Consider the following 21,416-nt stretch of genomic DNA (forward strand, 5'->3'; position numbering starts at 1 on the left):
CTAAAATAGTCTCCACAGTCGCATACTAACTATTACACAGAAGACTAGCTATTTCAATGACATGTTTGTTATAGCTGATATATCGACGAGATGCCCGCAACTGCCGCGGCAATTTATCCCCGAGTGATATTTCGGTTATACTCAGCTGCACACAGCTTCAAAATCCAACTGAATCCAGTCAATATTCCCACATACACCACTGTGACACTGTGACAGCGTCACTGCAGATACCCTCATCTATGCATACGACAAGCCCTACCTAATATACTCCTACATTATTCCAGGTAAACGGCATTCCATAACACAAGCGCACAATACACTTCTCAATACTTCAGGTTGACATATAAGTCCAACTCTCACTTTCGTTTAACCCAATTTCATTTCAAACCTGAATATCCGATCACAAAATATCTTTGATGTTAAATAACATTAGTTGTTGTAAGTCGATGAAATCAATCCTGCTTAAATCTGAACGGAAATATTGAGGTGTTAGTTCTATGAACGGTATTGCCGTGGATCACTGACACTGGTCCGTCATTCTAGTAGCATGCATTGAATGTTTATAATAGATTCCATTCCATGAGTGTGAAGTAACTGCATATGATTAATTAAGAATACGATTTAGCCTACGTACAACAACCGGGAACTTCTAGGAATAACTATTCAGTAACATTTCAATTAGTACGCATACTTACGGTGTGATAAACTTTTCCCCACAGTTTGTTAAAACACAAATATCCCCTGAGGAGGCTTTGTCAATTTCCTGAATAAACTTTAAAGTATGTTGCGCCAAGCAGGAAATATGAGTCAAATGGGGCAGGAGAAAGTTCATTTTAATGCCGAATGAGATTCGGTTACAGGTCAAAGAATAAGGCCGTGAGTCAGACTAACTGCAATTATATATGATTTAATGCACGATCAGTAACCTTTCGAAATTGCCTACAAACTATACGTATTAGGCCTAGGGTAGGTAGGCCCTATGGCTTATAACAGCATCATTTCTTCAGCCGACTATAAGAATCGAATTTATCTTGGTTTAAATCATAGGTTGGTTATAATAATATTATAATTCTGGCCCAATGTGGCTATAGGGTCTACCACGAAGATTGAATTGTTTGATTGACTGTGCATAAGCTACAAGTGACCGTCCACCACATTGAGATTCTAAACCCACCAAGTAGACCACTTTAAGTGAGTGGTCATGGCGGAGAGATCATAATCCATTATACAGGCACGTTGGAAGCATTTTTGATTGCCAGACCGATTGCCGATTTTTGACAGTATCTAATCTTCTGCGGCGAATTTACTTCAATTCCGTAAAAAAAACAGCAGAAAGGAACATTCTGTAAAAATAATTGCTGTGGGCGTGGCCTTTTTGCCACGTCGCTACAGTTCCAACACCACCACGTTATCAACATGCCTATGGAATGGCATCAGTGCAGCCACACAACAGGTCGTTATTCAAATATTTCGTATTCTTAGCCGGAGTCTCAGGACAGAGTCAGAGAGGAGATCGGATATGGATGGAATGGAGACTGGAGTGACTGACTGCGGTCCCATGATATGGTTACCTAACTTGGGATTGATTCTTACGGATTTGTTTTACAATAAGAACCGGCCGGGTAGAGATTGACTGGAGAATCTTTTCAGCACAGCATAAGTTGTTTTTCTAATTCTAGTTCGATCTTGGCTTGTTATGTTAAATTGTGAGGCACTGTGCTAACGACTCCACAATCAATGACAACCGAATTTTTACCTTTCGTGTTCGAATCCCAGATTTATTTTTCACACGCCTGAGTAGTCATGCGAATCAACAACCTCGAACTTATCATATTAACGATGGAATTCACTACATAATTCTTTTAAGGCCTTTAAATTAATTTGATAATCAAAAAGTTAAGTTTAATAATTTTCAGTATTAACAACGTAAGGTCTTAAATTGACGTGAGGGAGATCATACGCCATCTAACGGAATCTCACAGCTCTTCAAATTCATCGATTCATTCTTGTGCAATTTTCTCGTCTCACTTCAATCTGTCTCTATCGTTTTTGACAAAATGTCGACGTCATCTCTCGTTCTCCGCATTGTGTCGGCTTCGGTCGCTATTTCACACCGAGCTGGTAAAATTATCAGAGATGTCATGAGCAAAGGGCAGCTGGGTATCGTAGAAAAGGTGAGTAAAATATGAAAGACGAATCTCATCTGTCAAGTCTAATTCAAAAATAATTTATTCATCTCCGTTTCTGCTATCACTTGACTTCATTTATTCATTGTAAACGTATGAGCTATACATATACAAAAACTCAAGATTTTTTCATTGGTCAAAAATCAATTTTTTTACATTGTATTTGTACCCAATCAAGATATGCCATTTTTTATTTTTCAAGTTTATTGGCCTACATTTTTGCACAGGGATTTGTCACAGGGTTTTTTTTTTTATTATACAGGGATACTGGAGTTGGTCATTGATACTGGTTTTATTCATTTACTATCAATTGTGACAAGTCCCTGTGCATATTTGTGTATTTTTCATTATTTGATACTGATAATGTTTTTTTATATTTTCTAGGGTGTTAATGATGTTCAAACTGAAGCGGATAGATCTGCACAGAGATGTATAATCGCTTCACTTAATAAACAGTTCCCAGGAATGTGTGTATTTGGTGAGGAGGTAGGACTATCTTATATATTTGGATTGTCAATGTATACTACTTTGAAAATTTCCTCTGTAATCGTCAAAACCCCTGGACACAGTTCTATTACATTTGAATTAAGGAATCTGTTTATAAAATAGAAATATAGTATTCTAATTCTAACGCTGGATCCCAATTTGCATGTCTGATCAGTTCTGAAATTAATTATGATAACACTTAAGAGTTGTTCCTTGATTAAAAATATATTGCTTGGATCATCTGTAACAAAATCTCTTCTTTGATATTCTAGCAAGACTTGGAAGGTGATGTCAATCCAGATTGGATAGAAACGAGTCAGGATGATTCTGTTCTCACTTCATCATGTCCAGACAATTTGAAAGATGTTGCGCAGGATGATGTAAGTTGGACTAGATTTTTGATTTTACAAAAAAGGAAGATTTACAAAGAATAGTAAATTCAAGAGGCACTAGGCCTATATGGAGACAATAATTGGGCTATATTTTCAACATAACTTGTCTGTTCTATGGTGTTTGTAGGTTGTTGTGTGGGTCGATCCTCTTGATGGAACATCGGAATATACTCAAGGTAAGGTATAATTTTATTCATGGAAATCATTCCGTTATTGGGTCCGAGATAAATCATATCAAAATATGTGATTTAAAGTTTGGCCTACAGTATATGTGCTAAATGAATTAAGAAAATACTTTATTTTACAGTTGATATTGTACCGGTATCCAAAAAATGATATTTTGTTCTTTCATCTCTAACTGAAAAATCATAATCTTTACTGAAGATAAATCGATGTAATACATGAATCTGGCGGTTATTAATAGATATCTTAATCATCAGTTTCACTTCTACTATAAGCAAAATCCTCATAATCTGACTGATCAAATATCTATTGAACCCTTTCTCTATCCCCATCATTCGCGACGCTAATATCAGTTCACAGCAGACGCATATTTAACATGCATCACTGAGTGAGTTATTGATCAGCTGCTGAGGCCGAGCTTCACGAGCAACGGTTTCCGACAGTTTTGATCGATGTTCGACACAAGTTTGTGCGACATCAATAATGCATTAACGTGCGATCTTCAATGATAACTTTGCAATGATTATTTTGCCCAGTACAGATATATCGGTATTAACTTGAGTTGGTATCTTTTCATTCAAAAAACTCTGCCATTCATCCTCTGATAGTCAGGAGCTACTAAAATTTAACTCGAGGCTATAGTATTTAGGCTTACGTCCATTTTTGTCTGGGTTTATTTTCAATTTTCAACTTGAAAGAGTCAACTGTTGAACTTGGTAGTCCTCTGTTGCTTCAATTCACAAATAAATGAAACTTGATGATTGAACTGACCGTAATATGACATTATTTATTTTTTGTGTACCGGGTATGTTGAGTAAAATTTGAAATCTGAAGAAAAAACTGACACATGATGCAATGTTTTTCATTGATAGCTTACATCAACCATATATGATTTAGAACATTATGATGGAGAGCAAAGAGAAATATATATTTCTTTCATTTTTCATGAAGTTTCTTTTGAAGAGCCATCTCTTCTAAATACATCAGTCTCATACGTTGTTTATGCTCTTTACGCGCGTATTTCATTTCTTTACGGATTTTCATCACTTGCATTTCGTGTAGTTCGTGTTTCTGGAAGCCGTACACGTGTTTCGGCGATGAAACGATCGTCTTTTTACCGCGTTTGAAATATTGTTCCGCCGGAAACAACGATGGCTGTTTGGTAGTCGTGTATTGCAGATTTATCGGGTATGGGGTCTTCACGTGTCCTTTCGTCATTCGTTTGAATTGTTTTTCGGAGCAAACGTACGTTTGTTGTCCAGCGAAACCGGACGAAATCAAAGTCGACTGCGATATTTCGTTGTTGTTCAAATGGTCGTACTTGATTCCTTGCGACTGATGATCATCCATCGAGTAGACAGAATTATTATCTTTTCGGTTGATGCTCGAATCGTTTGGCTGCTGTTCTGTGCAGTCTTCCATGAATATGTCATTTTCGGTTGGTTCAAGTTTGATTCTGGATGATGATGATGATGATGATACTCCAAATACTGTTGGGAAACACGTTGCCATAGCTACCGGGATATCTGTTGCTGTGGATGTGTCAATCGTGTCTTGAACTGTAAATATACAAAACCGACTTTGTCACCTAGACGTTTGCTATTAATCATACTTTTACATGTAAATGGTTAACTGAAATATTTTGAGTACAGTTTTATGGTGATGGAACTGCTTACAAATTTTTATGAAATTCAAAAAATCCAGTTTTCTTGAAAACTATAAGGCAAAAATTTATTGTCTCGTTTGGTCTTAGTGCGATTGTCATTGTTGGCGTTAATGTACTTTTTGTACTTCAGATTTTTACTTCAGAATTTTTAGTATATTTTTTTAAGAGTTGAATTATGAACTTTTATGAACTTCAACTTTATAAGTGGGTATTTCAGTTTCAGATGACTTCGAATAATTTAGGGTTTACATCTGTAATTATTGAATGTATGCAAAAATGAGGAAAAATTCATCCGTTTTCCAGTGGGGTTAATTTAATATATGTCGAAATATATAGAATACCTTGTAATGGATTGAGTAGATCATTTACTTCATCCTGTTGTTCTGTAGATTGTTCAACTGGTGTCGATAACATTTCTAGTATTTTGCGTCCGATCGGATCGTGACCGGTCGTCGCCGATTTCTTCTCCGCCGCGTCCGCTACCGCAGGAGTGGCAGTCGGCGCTGTCTGATTCAACGAATCCAACTCGACCGCGTACAGCTTCTTCGTGCGAGTTTTCATGTTATCCCAGCATTTTTTTAATTGTTTGCTGTCTCTTGTTGTGACGAACGGTTGATTGTTATATTCGATCGTCACGAGATCCCAGGCTTGGTTTTTCTTGCGCAACGTCGAGCCATCGTTTTTTCGACATTCGAGAATCCAGCGACGTTTGTCGATCAGTTCGATGAGAATCCTTTTTTCGTGGTCGGTAAAACTCGCCTTTTTGCCAGTGTAAACTGGAGTTGTTTGAAACAATTCCATTCAACAGGTTTTGCTTTATGATTGGAAATAGATGTACAGCGTAGAGTTGCATCTGCTATGATTCCTGTCACACAGAATTGGATAGACTGAAGGCTTCCTTCTTGACGTAGTTCATGTATTCTGTAGCGGTGTCTGAGCTATACATTGATTTTACCGAGGCTACCTCTTGTTAAGGAGCTTTCTGTCTCGAGGGTTGCCAGGGAAATGTATCAAGCAGTTTAACCCATTCGCCATGTTGTAGATACTAAAACTTGTATGCTTCTATAATCTCTGGATGAAATCCCAGACTGAGAGGTGTAGACCTTGGCATTGTATTCATCTTACTAATTTATTTGAGTACTTGTGTATGGAATCCGCTTTTCCCCTACATCATGGTTTTAGATAAAATTCTATAACTATTTTTTTGACAAAAAATCTCTTTGCAGAATTAGAGATTACCGCTGATTTCATTTAACAGATTAAATTTTCGATGATTTAAACATTTTTGACGGTTTGAGTATCTATTTGTTAACATAAGTACGGGCTATTTCAGGCTACATTTGAAACTAATGTTCTAAACAGCCAAAAGTTTTAAAGCAAAATGGAATTATTTGTTCACGCACGGAAGATAGAAAGCTTTAAATGCCACATATTTAGGACTTCTGAAATCATATTTTGCAGGATTGTTGGATCATGTGACAGTACTGATAGGTGTAGCAGTGAAGGGTAAAGCAGTTGGTGGAGTTATATATCAACCATTTTACAAATTCCAGAAAGAATCAGTCACTAATGCTACTGGTCGATGTATATGGGCAGTTGTTGGTTTAGGTAAGTTATTGCTATACCGGTGTTTAACTTGTCATCGTCTTTTTTGCGGGGCAGTTCTATTTCAAGAAAAAGAGCACTTTTTATCATGATATAGAGCACTTTCCTATTGCAAAGAGGACATCTTTTTTTGAAGTGCCCGGGCACCTGAATAAATCATTTCAGAATGGATTACTTTTCATTTTCCAAAAAAATTGTATCCAAATTCCGAAAAATCTTGACAAAAAATCTTCTACACTGACGTTTTGAAGAGCACTTAAATAAACATAGGGGGGTCATTCGATGCCTGGAACTTTGCCTCGGCACGGGCCTGTAGTGTACCTGGTGCATGCTTAGCGTGCGGGTAAATGCGGGCACTTCCTCGAAATTGAAATTTTTCTCATCCAGGAATGACTGATCTGATGGGACCCTGTAGATAGTATTGGGTTAATGATCAATACTGATGTATTAATATTACGTATCATCATTACACTATATTGTGTATGTTAGTACCAGGAATAGGCTTCTGTTATAGAACCGACACTGAAGATACCCCATAGTAAATTAATCGCTCATTTTGACGTGTTATTCATTGTAGATTGCGGTGAAAAAGGTTATTTCTCATTTATGCGGATATTTCACGTCCGCGTGTATTATATTTTAACATTCTCTTTTATCGTTCCTCAAAAGATTTAGATTTCAGTTGCCATCTCATGCTTGGTCAGTTGCTTTGATAATAAAAGCGATTTCAATACTAACGCATTGTGGTTGGCTCCTGTTCAACAATTAATTAGCAAAAATTAAGTGATGAAGGATTAATGCTTCTGTCAGAAAATTTACTGTTATTCATTTAATATGCATGTGATATGAAAATTACTCTATATTTTTTGGTTCATATGCATGTCAGCTCTAAAAAAAATTTATAGCTACATGTTATGTTACTTATTTGATGTATGAATCAGTTACATCATTAAGTGATCACGCTCTAATCTTTTTGAAAGGTTACATTACTTAAATACCAAAAATAGACAATCTGTGTGTTCACTTGAATACTCTTAAGTTTTCCAATTAAAACCAAGTTCACCATATTTTATCTTCTTCAAAAGGTAGTAATTCTGTTCTATTGCCTAATTTGCTTTGTCTGTGTTTGCAGGTGCTTTTGGATTTGAGCGGAATTCTCCACCAGAAGGACAAAACATAATCACGACCACGCGATCGCATTCAAATAAAAATGTTGTCGACTCGATTGAAGCGTGTAACCCTACGCAAGTAGTCAGGGTTGGAGGCGCTGGTCATAAGGTATTCATTCGTAAAAATCGGCTTTTGAAAAAATTGAAGTAATCAGTAGGTCTTCTGGTATTTCGATAATCTATGAATTACTTTTCCCAGGTTCTTCTATTGATCGAAGGAAAGGTAAACGCTTACATATTCGCTAGTCCGGGATGTAAGAAGTGGGATACTTGCGCCCCGGAGGCCGTACTTCACGCCATCGGCGGCAAACTGACTGATGTTCACGGCAACGATATCGAATATCACAAAGAAATTCAGCATGTAAATTCAGGGGGAGTTTTGGCAACACTTGATGCTGATAAACACCAATGGTATCAGGACCGTATACCGCAACACGTCAGAGACAACCTACCAGTAATAACGTCGGTATAATGTAGGCCTGAAATCGAAGCAATTAATGTTAGTTAGAGGATTAGCATTTTTCAACTGTATCTAAGTCCACTCATTTTGCGTGCCTGTAAAGATCCCATTTATTATATGAAATGGGCACAAATGATGATGTTCATAATTAGCAACAAATCGTTCTAACAGCTGAAAAAATGTTCCGTTTTTTAGAACTGTGCAATGAATTAAATGTACATGTGCTAAGTTTGCTATGGCATTTTGACTAACGTACTTTGTATGTGATGATGTATAATTTGGCAAAAAGAACATACATGTATACATGTATAGCTGAATGAAGATTGCCAGAAGTAGGCGGTACCCTGCTTTTCATTGATCGGTACAATTACTATTGTACATCTATTAACCAAGAAACCATGGCCAAAAGGCTTTAAGATTAGATTGAAGCGTATAATTTTTAAAAAGGCCTCGGCTTGAACGATTGAAGCGTGGAGTAATCATTTCAAATGATTACTCCAAGATTGAAGGCTGGTTTTCCACTCACTGTCTTAAAGTGTCTGCTTTCTTCTATAATGATCATAAATAAGTGTCAGTCTGTTGCCATACTATGTATTGTTATTTAAAATGGTGCTTCCAACAGATTGCTCGAATATTCTGATGATAGTTAAGAATTTACTTAATAGCGCTGTATAGCAGTATATTCATTGTCTTTAATTTGATTAATTTATTAAGCGAGGTATGTGTTGGAAATAAGGAAAATTCATGGAAAGTGATTTTAACTATATTTATAGTGAATTGCTATGTGAGACTCGTAAGCGTAGATTTTGCCATAGACAAATTTTTGAAAAAAATATGAAATTGTTTACTGAATGAATCCCCATTCAGATTTTTAGTTATTATTATGTAAAGACGACTAAACACTAGATTTTAGATCAATTTACATTCCATGTATCTAGAGTAAAATAAAGATAAATCAAATAGTACGCATGTTGGAGTTAAGTTATGTGCTATTGTTTTTGTGGTTTCGTGTTGAAGCAGACTTAAATTAATTGAGAAAAATTTAGCCAATTCGTATCTCGCCGGGCCCGCAACCAAGCATTCCGTCCGGTGCTGCCCCCGTGCAGCTCCACACTTAAGCGCGCCCTGTAAATTTCTTTTTGTTTATTTTTGTTCATTATTCGCGTTATATTTTAAGAAATTATGCCTAGACCGTCTCTAAAATCGGCTCAAATAAATTTCGAAAACAGGTAAGTGATAACTTAGTTATGGATAGAAACATTTTTTGGCACTTTCCTCCCGCGGCCGGACGACGTCGTCGACGATCTGGATCTGCTGGTTGGTACTGACCACCACACTATGACTAGAGTCGGACACACACACAGGCTGGGCAGGGCCACCTTCGCACTCTTTTGTAATTGCTTTATTATTTGTATACCTATATAACTTGTATTATCTGGTCAATAAAGCTAATCGTAATCGTTCACCGTTCGGTTATCTGAGTTAGTCGATTATAGTCGAACTAAACGAAACCGAATGTCCGTTAGTCGGAACTATATTCCGGAAATGATTCGAAAGTCGAGCGCATTCGGTTATCAGTTCCGACACGGCGACAGTCTAGTCGACTAGATACGAAAACCGAATTTGGCCCTGCTGACAGTGACTAACTAGTAACTGCGCGCGCGGAAACTGGCGCACCAGTCACCGAGTCAGACCAGTCCACATTTTATCGATATCCCTCATTTCTTCGTTTCGTGGGCACTTGCCACTTTTCCAGACTCAGTCCCCTGAAAAGTCAAGAAGTAACCAGTAGTCATCTTACTTACTGTAGGAGACCTTATTTACACAGGCGGCGTCACACGTATTGTTCACATGTTGTGTCCATTGGCGTCCACAAATGGCAGTCAGCAGGGTGACTAATGTCTATTTATTAATTGATGAGACCTGTTTTTCTGGGATATTTTGCTTACTTTTTGGGGCACATACCTCATTTATGTCTTAACAGAATGCCAAAAATCGCGGACAACAACTGAATATCCGATATTATTCCAGTTCTGTACCAATTAGATGGATTGGCAAAAAGACTCCTTAAGTCCAGTTGAATGAGAGAGAAAATCCTCCATTTTGTGAAATTTCTTGGATTTGAACATTGTTACCATGCCTACGCCACCCTGATTAGTTGTTGAGACCCCACAAGAAAAATAACTTCATTTCCGTAGGCATGGTGACAATGTAAAAATTCAAGAAATTTCACAAAATGGAGGATTTTCTCTCTCATTCAACTGGACTTAAGGAGTCTTTTTGCCAATCCATCTAATTGGTACAGAACTGGAATAATATCGGATATTCAGTTGTTGTCCGCGATTTTTGGCATTCTGTTAAGACATAAATGAGGTATGTATCCTAAAAAGTAAGCAAAATATCCCAGAAAAACAGCTCTCATCAATTAATAAATAGACATTAGTCACTGTAGAAGCTCTCGGGTGCCATTACTTGATTACTCCTGATTGTAATAGGTTGCTGTCACATTTTGTCTCCAGCTCCACATACAAAATATTCATTTTGTTGAAATACTTGATTTTGTAGGTTTAGTTGTATGATTTGTTTGAGTCCTCGTCTGAGAATGGTATTTGGCTTATGTCAGCACAAGATTTGCGATGAATGTTTGTACAATCACAGTGGCTCGAGAAAGAGGGGATTAGGAAAATGCCCTTCATGTCAAATGGAAGATGCTTTTCCTATATCAAGGTTAGTGTAATGAAAGAAATGAGATCGAAAGACTCGAATTTTGCCCATTTAGGCCTTCCTTAATTCCTTTTATCTTAAGAGGCAGTCTGACCTGAACTTGCCAGTATATCATTATAATTACCGCTGTTATAATAGCGCTCAATTATGTACAGAATTATCCATTGTTCTATGTTTCAGACCAGACATTCCAGAAGATAATATTGAATTACAGATCCAGCTCGGTGTGAGGGCGTGTCCTAATAGCGGTTGTTGCGTGGAAATGTGGGAATGGGAAGTGAAAGATCATTTGAGGTGAGTTTATAGAATGTCATTCAAGTAGTTCTATTTAATTGAATGTTTGATACAGAATTCTACTTAGGCTGATAGATTCCATTTGTTGCAGTTCAGGAATGTAATTCTTGAGTCAGGTATTTTGTGTAATTGTAGGGTTTGTCCTTGTAAAGCGAACACACCGCAATCCAAAGCAACTTTGAAAAGAAAATCCAGTCAAAGTAGCAAATGTGATAAGAATTCGTTGCTAGAAAAAGATAAACCTAAAAGACGACGAAGCTCAAGAATTTTAACCTAACAGTGCTCTTATATATTAGCCGCAATCATACGGACATTTTTTTTACCCTTGCCACCACTGTTCATTCACACTAGACTGGTGCCAAATGGGTCCGTGTCTGTCCAGATTTAACTTGACCAAAAATATCAGACAAGGCACGAGCCAAATTTTAGCGCGGGTCAAATTTTCCCTGCAAATGCTAGTTAGTTGGTTCTGGAACTAAGTGACTCCCTTCTCTTACCTCTGTATCTAGCATTGTAGTGATTTACGTGTGAACGCTCTGATACGGCATGGGCCAAATTTGACTTTGGTTTGGTCCGGGAAAGTTTGACCTAGGCCAAATTGACTTTGTGTGATCATGGCTATTGTTTGAATTTGCAAGTCTCATTTAACATCTTGAAGTGCTTTATATACTATTTTTGAATAGTTTGCATCACTGCATTTAGCCATTAGTGCTGTATTTTTTATTAATCTTTCAATAATGCTCAAATTTGAGCTACAGAGACAAAAAAGAGGTTGATGTAACGATAGCTCCATCTGTGATTTCAGTGTTCTTGTATTTGTACAAAACGTGTTTACTTAGAAAATTGAATGTATTGTATCAAATATGTTTAGTTACTAAGAAATTTAAATGAATTGTATTGAATGTTTAGTTACTTAGTTTATTTGATTGAATTGTGTAAAATGTATTTATTTAATGGTCCTGGTATATTTAGTAACTTAGGAATAAGAAAGTTACCTGGTACTTAGAAATTTGAATGAATTTTCACTATGAATGTATTTGGCATAATCATGCTCATATTGTAAATATTTTTTATTTTTACCAGTTTGCTTCACGTTTGGAATATGATAATGGATTATTGCAATTACCTTTATAATATATTTTCAACATTTCTTGTACATCAAGCCATGAATAATAAAAACTTAAGTAAATTATATTGAATTGTGTTTTCAATTGTTGGGTTGGTCATGTCGACATTCTGATTATTGCAGGGTTAATTTTTTATGATCTAAGGGGCACTTCATTTTGCATGAATAATGGACTTTGGAGAACTAAGAAAACAGGATCACAAGAAAGTTGTCTATCACTATTTGGTTTGTTTTATCTTGCTTTACGCCATTCGGATCTTGGTTTCCTTATTGGATTGTTCATTAAACATAGCAGGGAGGTGGCCTTTAAAGTGTTGCCCGCGCACTAGGTAGCCAACTGGACTGAACCCACTAGTCTCTTGGCACTGGTAGTGAATCCAACAGTATCAGTGAGCTACCAAGTAAGTTATAGGTAACAAAACAAAAAGCGATTTCATTCATCATTTTACATATGGATTTATCTTTATTTACACAAGATTTCATTAAATAATATTTACATTTAAAGTAACAGAAAGAGTAACGAATCGATGCAATGGATTTACGCCAAGGACTTGTGAAGAAGGCACACATGCATTGTTTTGCATACAGATTCTTAACACTCGGCTATTTCACCATAAACTATCTTCCCTATATCTTTTGAATCTGTATCTGGAATTTACCTACAAAAATTAAGACATAAATTAAAAATAATATATATATACCCTACCAATAACAGAGGGAAAAGAAGTTATTTCTCTAAAGAAATCACTCAATTTTATTGTACCATATGAAAAAATTTAGTTCTGTTTCTATAGTCGAGTTAGATGTTTTATTTGATGTTTTTGAAAATATTTGTTATTTGAAAATTAATATAATTCCTTCTAAATCAATATATTTTCTCAAAAGAAGAACAAAATCTTTTAAAATGCAAAAAATCATCGCCCGGTATGGGACTCGAACCCAGGACCCTCAGGTTAAAAGCCTGATGCTCTACCGACTGAGCTAACCGGGCTCATAGTGAAGCGTCATTGATAGTTATCAATAGCGTTGACGTCAGGGTTAAGCGACACATGTTGGCAAAGTGTCAAGTATACATAATCCATAAGTACAATCCACAATACAAGCCACATCCACAATACAAGTCACTAGAGTGGGCAAATGACTGCCATACAAAGACTCTAAAATGAATTCCATGGTTCAAGCATTTATTCCCAAGTCTTCGAAAGGAGGTTTGATTAATCATAGGATGGTGAAATTTTTGGTTAAGTTACTGAAATAATGGTCAACATGACACTCATTCTGATAAGGCCCAAAATAGTTTTTATTCTAGGGTATTTTTTCATATCTCAATCGTATTTCTGTTTATGACTAATAAACAACGTGCATGTCACTTAAATAAACATAATTTGAAATCTTGAAAACAAAACTTATTTATAGGTATAATATTCAGCTTCTGTTCATGATGGTAAATCTATTTCATTGTGTAGGGACAAATCCATCAATATCATTTCATATTCTGCTAAATTATTTTCTTGAAGAGATATAATCTAAAACTTACAAGCAGGCATGGTCGTCACATCTGCAGTCACCACACAATGTATTCCAAGATTAGCTAGTGCCCCACGTATTAAACCACATGGAAAAGCCAAATACTGAAAAATTATGAAAATTTCATTATACATGGTTCGTTAAGCATATAACCCTCACTGGATACATGGATCTTTAAAATGTACCTTTGGTGCCATTTCCAAATATTGTTTTCCATTTGATATTTGAGTAAGTAATCTAAATTTGTTATCTTGTAATACATAAACACCCTAGAAACAGTAAAAGAAAGTCATTACACCAACTTGCAACAGAAACAACAAGCCTTATATTCAAATAGAATAGGTAGGTAGAATCACCTGATGGTTTGTTCTTAAATTATCAATTTGTTTCTTATAAAGGGCAGTCCAGAAGTCTTTACATATAAATTTCATAGTATCGAGTTCATCTTTATATCTGGGACAATCCTTAGTAAATCTGTGCACAGAAAAGATATAATATTAATGTCAGTGAAGTTGAATAGCTAATAGTTAATTCATTATCATCAGCAAACACTTTGGGGAATCTAATTTTTCTATTTACCTTTCGACAAGTCTTTGTCCGACTTGATAGCCCATAGATTCAAGTTTCGAAATGTACACATCCTATTAAGGGAAAAGTACATGAATTACAAAACTAAACCTAATAACACCATAAGTTCAAAACTTAAGCCCTTTAGGCTCTTTTAGATCACTCCAGCTCTGGGAATTCTGGGAAAAACATAATTTAGTTAAAATCATGCGGTCTCAATTATTGATCTAGTTATTTATTTTTCTGCAATCCTTCCAACCCAAACCCAATATGGGAAAAACTTGAAAAAAAAATAGTTTTTTCATTTCTATTCACTGTTCTTTCCTTCCCTATTAAAATGCTGGCATGGAAAACATTTCTTTTTATTCATTATTTTTTCCCATCACCTTTCCATTTTTTTTGGAAAACATCTATCCTAATAAATGGGCGTCCATGATGCCCACTTGGCAGTTTGAAACCAATTAGGCTAACAGATTAGCAGATTATCGATTTTACATAAATCTATTACTTTGATACGGAGCCCCTGTGGTTGAAACATATCACTCTTTAAGTACTCTTCATGTAAGAGAGGGCCTATCCTGTTTGACAATTTAATTTATCTTAAGAAATTAATGGTACAAAATAATAATTAACTTTATTCAAATACGGTACACACCGCATATACGTACTGTCAAACCGTATCCTACTGTCTGTCAGGTGCTGCCACCATCTCAAATACTGGTCGGTTCATACAGTATTATTTGGGGGTTCAGCGATTAAATTCACCATTGCAACAACTTATATCGATAAATAACTAATCTACATACCTTTTCATCTTTCCGAACAGTACGTAGCACGTGTGATACTATCTCCATGTGAAGATATTCATAAATCGCATCGCTATTTTCACCCATTTTCCCTCTTGTTTTCGGTGGTAGGCACACTTATTCCAAGGCGCGCGACCTCGAACCCGGAAGTAAATCATTTAGGTCTGTCTGCAGAGTTTCCAGAACCTGTCATGTCAGGGCCCAAGACCTGACATGACAGGTGGGACCTCAGGTGACAGGTCGATTCGCTAAAATGAAAATTGTTATGACTGAACCGATGATAGGCGATTAGAAGATATGATAGGCGCGGATTTACAACAAATCATAGCCGATAAGAACACAAAGAACATATCGTAGTGCTTTCTGAATATATTATTCAAAAACAAAAAACAAACTATGATGTGTTATAAATTCATTTAAGAATTTATGTTTGTCCGTTTATAAATAGTTGTTGAACTATATCGCCTTATAATAATAAAGATGGAATGATTGTGAATTATTGGAGAACATTGAACGAATTGTTTACAATTAATTTATTTTTTTGTAACACGAAACATAAAAATATCAAGATCAGGCAAAATGATACCAGTAGTGCCTTATGTAATCATAATCAGTATTAATAACAATCATTATACTCATTAAGATTAGGCCCTATATTATTATATATTATTATTAATTACTCGCAATATAATTAATTAACCAAGTGTACATACAATTTAAAAACATTTAGGTCCAAGCTTATAAGTTGACATAGATAAATTAGACATAACACTGATTAATTAGTGAGGCCTCACACGGCAACGCGCGCCATTTTGCAGAGCTTCGGGACCTGAGGTGACAGGTCTGCATTAAAACTGATGAAATGAAGGAAAACTTTAATTTTTATGGTCTCTTTATAGCAATGAATATAATATAAATTGCTAACCATGGATATAGTTAATCTTAAGTTACTATAAAACAATAATTTTGAAGCGAGACCTCACACGGCAGCTCGCGCCATTTTGCAGAGCTTCTCGGGACCTGTGGTGACAGGTCTGCACTAAAACTGATGAAATGGAAAAAACTTTACTTTTTATAACCTTTATATAGTAATAAGTATAATAAATTGCTAACCATTGATAGAGTTAATCTTAAGTTACCATAAAACAATAATTTTGAAGCGAGACCTCACACGGCAACGCGCGCCATTTTGCAGAGGTTCTCGAGACCTGTGGTGACAGGTCTGCATTTAAACTGATGAAATGGGAAAAACTTCTCTTTTTATGGTATCTTTATAGTAATAAATATAATATAGATTGCTAACCATGGATATAGTTAATCTTAAGTTATTATAAAACAATAATTTTGAAGCGAGACCTCACACGGCAGCTCGCGCCATTTTGCAGAGCTTCTCGGGACCTGAGGTGACAGGTCTGCATTAAAACTGATGAAATGAAGGAAAACTTTAATTTTTATGGTCTCTTTATAGTAAAGAGTATAATATAAATTGGTAACCATGGATAGAATTAATCTTAGGTTACTATAAAAGAATAATTTTGAAGCGAGACCTCACACGGCAGTTCGTGCCATTTTGCAGAGCTTCTCGAGACCTGTGGTGACAGGTCTGCGTTAAAACTGATGAAATGTAAAAAACTTCACTTTTTATGGTATCTTTATAGTAATGAATATAATATAAATTGCTAACCATGGATATAGGTAATCTTAAGTTACTATAAAACAATAATTATGAAGCGAGACCTCACACGGCAGCTCGCGCCATTTTGCAGAGCTTCTCGGGACCTGTGGTGACAGGTCTGCATTAAAACTGATGAAATGAAGGAAAACTTTAATTTTTATGGTCTCTTTATAGCAATGAATATAATATAAATTGCTAACCATGGATATAGGTAATCTTAAGTTACTATAAAACAATAATTTTGAAGCGAGACCTCACACGGCAGCTCGCGCCATTTTGCAGAGTCGTCGGGACCTGTGGTGACAGGTCTGCATTAAAACTGATGAAATGGAAAAAACTTCACTTTTTATGGTATCTTTATAGTAATGAATATAATATAAATTGCTAACCATGGATATAGGTAATCTTAAGTTACTATAAAACAATAATTTTGAAGCGAGACCTCACACGGCAGCTCGCGCCATTTTGCAGAGCTTCAAGGGACCTGTGGTGACAGGTCTGCGTTAAAACTGATGAAATGAAGGAAAACTTTAATTTTTATGGTCTCTTTATAGTAAAGAGTATAATATAGATTGCTAAACATGGATAGAATTAATCTTAAGTTACTATAAAACAATAATTATGAAGCGAGACCTCACACGGCAGCTCGCGCCATTTTGCAGAGCTTCTCGGGACCTGTGGTGACAGGTCTGCGTTAAAACTGATGAAATGAAGGAAAACTTTAATTTTTATGGTCTCTTTATAGCAATGAATATAATATAAATTGCGAACCATGGATATAGGTAATCTTAAGTTACTATAAAACAATAATTATGAAGCGAGACCTCACACGGCAGCTCGCGCCATTTTGCAGAGCTTCTCGGGACCTGTGGTGACAGGTCTGCATTAAAACTGATGAAATGAAGGAAAACTTTAATTTTTATGGTCTCTATTATAGTAAAGAGTATAATATAGATTGCTAAACATGGACATAGTTAATCTTAAGTTACTATAAAACAATAATTTTGAAGCGAGACCTCACACGGCAGCTCGCGCCATTTTGCAGAGTCTTCGGGACCTGTGGTGACAGGTCTGCATTAAAACTGATGAAATGAAGGAAAACTTTAATTTTCATGGTCTCTTTATAGTAAAGAGTATAATATAGATTGCTAAACATGGATATAGTTAATCTTAAGTTACTATAAAACAATAATTATGAAGCGAGACCTCACACGGCAGCTCGCGCCATTTTGCAGAGCTTCTCGGGACCTGTGGTGACAGGTCTGCATTAAAACTGATGAAATGGAAAAAACTTCACTTTTTATGGTATCTTTATAGTAATGAATATAATATAAATTGCTAACCATGGATATAGGTAATCTTAAGTTACTATAAAACAATAATTTTGAAGCGAGACCTCACACGGCAGCTCGCGCCATTTTGCAGAGCTTCTCGGGACCTGTGGTGACAGGTCTGCATTAAAACTGATGAAATGAAGGAAAACTTTATTTTTTATGGTCTCTTTATAGTAAAGAGTATAATATAAATTGCTTACCATGGATATAGGTAATCTTAAGTTACTATAAAACAATAATTATGAAGTGAGACCTCACACGGCAGCTCGCGCCATTTTGCAGAGCTTCTCGGGACCTGAGGTGACAGGTCTGCATTAAAACTGGTATAAATTGAAAAAAAACTTCATGCTTTAAATTGATGAGTAGATTTAAAATCAGTCTCAATAAAATCAGTTTCTATATTGCATTCGGCTCTTTTACATGTACATCATAAAGACAATGAATATAAATAGTGAGACTTCATGACTGATGACAGTGAGGAGTGTTGCCGAACTGTGATATAGTGAGCAGATAATTTTCAGTGTCTTATTGCGGAAACGAAATATCAAGACCTCGATTCATCTGGCGAAAATATTCTCTTATAATGTGCTCTTACTTCTACATTAATTAATTCATCTACTAAATTAAAACTTATTTTTTTCCCTTAAATAAAGAAATAAGTCATAGTTTACACATAAATATTTTCTTCTTATAAATCAACCTTTCAAATGAATTATTTGTCAGAACATTTTCCTTATCGTTATTGTTGAATCATTTTCGATATTAACGACGGGTCAGAATATTCATTCAACTCAAAATGTTCTTCCATTCGTCTAGCACGTCGATATTTCGCTGTTTCGTCAAATATTGTCATGAGTTTGGGTTTTTTCGGGACCTGACATGACAGGTCAGACCTGTCATGTCAGGTCTTGGGCCCTGACATGACAGGTTCTGGAAACTCTGCAGACAGACATCAATCAAATTGTTAGATACTATTTGCAACTCTCTGGATTAAAACGAACGCTAATCCCCCCAAAATACAACGAAAATGTCATCGCATAAGCTCGAAGAGCTAGAAGATGATTTCAATCTCTTGAGGAATACACTGAACCACAAAATAAATGAGAAATTACCAAACGCATCCGGAGGTGAGTTTACATTTCCGGGTTTCCCCGCCATCGCTTGCCAGAGGATGATCTGTCAAACGTCAAATAGATTTTGATGAATATATTTATTTGATATTACAGAGGAGAGAAAGAAATTATGTAGAGAAGCTGAAAATCTATTGGAAGATGCTGCATTACATGTGAGAGAAGGCCTTTATTGATGACATTTCATTTCCACTTTACCAAAAAAGTCTTTCAAATGAAAAACCGTGAAAAGCATACCGAATTGAACATATACATTTCGGATTACTGAAAAAAGATAAAAGAAGGAAATCAACAATAAGCAATGAATTGTGCAATGTCGATGTCATAAACAGTTTTGCATTAATAGTTGCATGAAACTACCCTTGGCCCTAGTCAGTAACCTGACTGTGGTTTAGTTTCACGATCGGATATTTTCACAAACCACATATAAGCCCATCCGATTATAAAAAGCTTACCACCAACAATTAGGTAACTAACTACCTTGGCCCTACCTTAGTGAGTGACCAAATCATTGGTGGTAAGCTCCAAAATCAGATAGGTTTGTGATTTGTGATTACTGATTTATCCCCTACCTATTCTCCTGAATACCAGACAATCATGTGTTGCATGCCCTAGCTATCCTTACAATTTACTCTAAAATCATCTCCCAACTTGATCATATTTAGAGCTTGGCCTAGCCTATAGAATGCTTGCATTGGGTGTGGAAGGGTTTGTAAATTCAAGCAATGATTACTGGTATTTCACACAGATCCAGTCGATGGAAACAGAATTAAAGAAGGCACCAGCTGTATACAGGAACCAAATGATGAGTCGATTGCGCGGCTACAGACGAGATATTGATCAAACCTCCAGACAGTTGGTAAACATCTAACAACAGCAGAAAACAACACCCATCTTTCCGCTTTTGATGCGATAATTGTATTTGATACATTATTTTTTGTTTTTTAGCGAGAAGCAAAGAGCAACTTCGGTAGTTCTGACAGAACAAATTTATTCGGAGATAGTTCAGAAACTGATCGTTGGGAGGTATGTTCATGAGTGACAGTTCACAGTCCGATTCAGCCAACATAACCTTCTAAAAACTTGAATATATGTTAAAAAGTTGTTGACCCTTCATGTCTATACCATCCAACACAAATATCACTCAAATTTTCCTGGTCCAAATAGATCGTAACTGAGTGGATGAATATAAATTATCTCTGCTTGATTGTTCAATCTATTCCATTCTAAGTCAGAAGAACGAAGACAACGTGCCCATTTAATGCAAGGGACTCACGCGTTGAGTCGTGCATCAGATGGAATCCGGAGAGCTCAGGTTATATCAGCTGAAACTGATCAGATAGGCGTCGATATCATCGATGAATTAGGCAATCAAAGAGAATCACTGATGCGTACGAAAGATAGGGTAGGCCTAAATGTGTGAAAATATCTCTGCCCAATCACAATGTAGTCAGGATGAATTTCCACTGTATCGGCTAGATTCAAATTTAACTCTCTAAATGACTGTGGGACTGGGTGCTGTATTACATGTCTTGTTACCTATAAATTTGTTTTCTCCATTTTTCAGCTCCATGAAACCGATGAAGGTTTATCTAAAAGTAGAAGAATTTTAAGAAAAATGGCCATGGGGTGAGTTGTGCGGTATAAAAAATATCCACACAATCAGTTTTATCTGTTTTCTTTCATTTCCAAATTTTTTGTTTTTCAGAATCATCACCAATAAGGTTATACTCGTCATATTGATAGTTTTAGAAGTAGCTATCTTAGGAGGATTAGTCTACTACAAGTGGTTCAGCAAATAAACATATCTCTACGCATCCTTCTTTTGTGATAACAAGACAAAACTGATTGTGAACACTAATTAGATCAGTTAAACCTGATATATGACCGAATGATAAAACACATGTTCGGAACTATTTATTTTGGGACCACTGGAGACAATTCATGAAAGCTGAAGTTGTTTGTATATGGGCTAATCAAATGAAGTTTGGTGCTAAATTGTATAAACTGGGAAAAATTGATGTTATGGAATAGTCATTCATTTGTATAGATTTATGTAAATAAATAAATCAACAAAATCAGATAT

At 36.0% G+C, this 21,416-nt stretch overlaps 4 protein-coding genes and 1 non-coding gene across 5 annotated transcripts; 3 read left to right on the top strand and 2 right to left on the bottom strand.

Moving 5' to 3' along the window:
• The first annotated feature begins 1,995 nt into the window (after positions 1-1,995).
• LOC141903865 (3'(2'),5'-bisphosphate nucleotidase 1-like) lies at positions 1,996-9,109 on the top strand. The gene is made up of 8 exons (XM_074792221.1): positions 1,996-2,174; positions 2,571-2,672; positions 2,945-3,052; positions 3,192-3,240; positions 6,375-6,521; positions 7,096-7,110; positions 7,651-7,796; positions 7,887-9,109. Exons 1-8 carry the CDS (start codon positions 2,058-2,060, stop codon positions 8,157-8,159), a joined length of 957 nt encoding a protein of 318 aa, XP_074648322.1. The 5' UTR covers positions 1,996-2,057; the 3' UTR covers positions 8,160-9,109.
• Positions 9,110-9,304: 195 nt separating this feature from the next.
• Positions 9,305-12,219, top strand: LOC141914939 (uncharacterized). The gene is made up of 4 exons (XM_074806290.1): positions 9,305-9,376; positions 10,713-10,874; positions 11,052-11,165; positions 11,301-12,219. The coding sequence occupies exons 1-4, from the start codon at positions 9,330-9,332 to the stop codon at positions 11,440-11,442; spliced, it is 465 nt and encodes a 154-aa protein (XP_074662391.1). The 5' UTR covers positions 9,305-9,329; the 3' UTR covers positions 11,443-12,219.
• A 529-nt stretch (positions 12,220-12,748) lies between these two features.
• Positions 12,749-15,417, bottom strand: LOC141914788 (trafficking protein particle complex subunit 6b-like). The gene is made up of 6 exons (XM_074806088.1): positions 15,192-15,417; positions 14,398-14,459; positions 14,175-14,292; positions 14,004-14,087; positions 13,829-13,922; positions 12,749-12,950 (listed from the first exon to the last, which is right to left on the bottom strand). Exons 1-6 carry the CDS (start codon positions 15,276-15,278, stop codon positions 12,919-12,921), a joined length of 477 nt encoding a protein of 158 aa, XP_074662189.1. The 5' UTR covers positions 15,279-15,417; the 3' UTR covers positions 12,749-12,918.
• On the bottom strand, positions 13,210-13,282 carry Trnak-uuu (transfer RNA lysine (anticodon UUU)). Its single transcript has one exon. It is a non-coding gene; the product is annotated as a tRNA-Lys (tRNA).
• A 3,717-nt stretch (positions 15,418-19,134) lies between the features above and the next one.
• LOC141912159 (vesicle transport through interaction with t-SNAREs homolog 1B-like) lies at positions 19,135-21,362 on the top strand. The gene is made up of 7 exons (XM_074803376.1): positions 19,135-19,327; positions 19,427-19,485; positions 20,079-20,189; positions 20,279-20,356; positions 20,562-20,735; positions 20,898-20,959; positions 21,039-21,362. The coding sequence occupies exons 1-7, from the start codon at positions 19,228-19,230 to the stop codon at positions 21,130-21,132; spliced, it is 678 nt and encodes a 225-aa protein (XP_074659477.1). The 5' UTR covers positions 19,135-19,227; the 3' UTR covers positions 21,133-21,362.
• The last annotated feature ends 54 nt before the right edge of the window (positions 21,363-21,416 follow it).

The sequence above is a fragment of the Tubulanus polymorphus genome, chromosome 1 (assembly GCF_964204645.1).
Source record: "Tubulanus polymorphus chromosome 1, tnTubPoly1.2, whole genome shotgun sequence".
NCBI classification, from domain to species: Eukaryota; Metazoa; Nemertea; class Palaeonemertea; order Tubulaniformes; family Tubulanidae; genus Tubulanus; species Tubulanus polymorphus.

Bases quoted from the DNA above. Each gene is read 5' to 3' on its own strand.
- LOC141903865 (XM_074792221.1), top strand. From the start codon at position 2,058: ATGTCGACGTCATCTCTCGTTCTCCGCATTGTGTCGGCTTCGGTCGCT. The intron at 2,175-2,570 runs GTGAGTAAAATA...TATATTTTCTAG, and splicing joins AGCTGGGTATCGTAGAAAAG to GGTGTTAATGATGTTCAAAC. The intron at 3,053-3,191 runs GTAAGTTGGACT...TGGTGTTTGTAG, and splicing joins AAGATGTTGCGCAGGATGAT to GTTGTTGTGTGGGTCGATCC.
- LOC141914939 (XM_074806290.1), top strand. From the start codon at position 9,330: ATGCCTAGACCGTCTCTAAAATCGGCTCAAATAAATTTCGAAAACAG. The intron at 9,377-10,712 runs GTAAGTGATAAC...TTGATTTTGTAG, and splicing joins CAAATAAATTTCGAAAACAG to GTTTAGTTGTATGATTTGTT. The intron at 11,166-11,300 runs GTGAGTTTATAG...GTGTAATTGTAG, and splicing joins GAAGTGAAAGATCATTTGAG to GGTTTGTCCTTGTAAAGCGA.
- LOC141914788 (XM_074806088.1), bottom strand. From the start codon at position 15,278: ATGGGTGAAAATAGCGATGCGATTTATGAATATCTTCACATGGAGATA. The intron at 14,293-14,397 runs GTAAATAGAAAA...TTCTGTGCACAG, and splicing joins GGACAAAGACTTGTCGAAAG to ATTTACTAAGGATTGTCCCA. The intron at 12,951-13,828 runs GTAAGTTTTAGA...TAATTTTTGTAG, and splicing joins TGTGACGACCATGCCTGCTT to GTAAATTCCAGATACAGATT.
- LOC141912159 (XM_074803376.1), top strand. From the start codon at position 19,228: ATGTCATCGCATAAGCTCGAAGAGCTAGAAGATGATTTCAATCTCTTG. The intron at 20,736-20,897 runs GTAGGCCTAAAT...TCCATTTTTCAG, and splicing joins TGATGCGTACGAAAGATAGG to CTCCATGAAACCGATGAAGG. The intron at 20,960-21,038 runs GTGAGTTGTGCG...TTTGTTTTTCAG, and splicing joins TTAAGAAAAATGGCCATGGG to AATCATCACCAATAAGGTTA.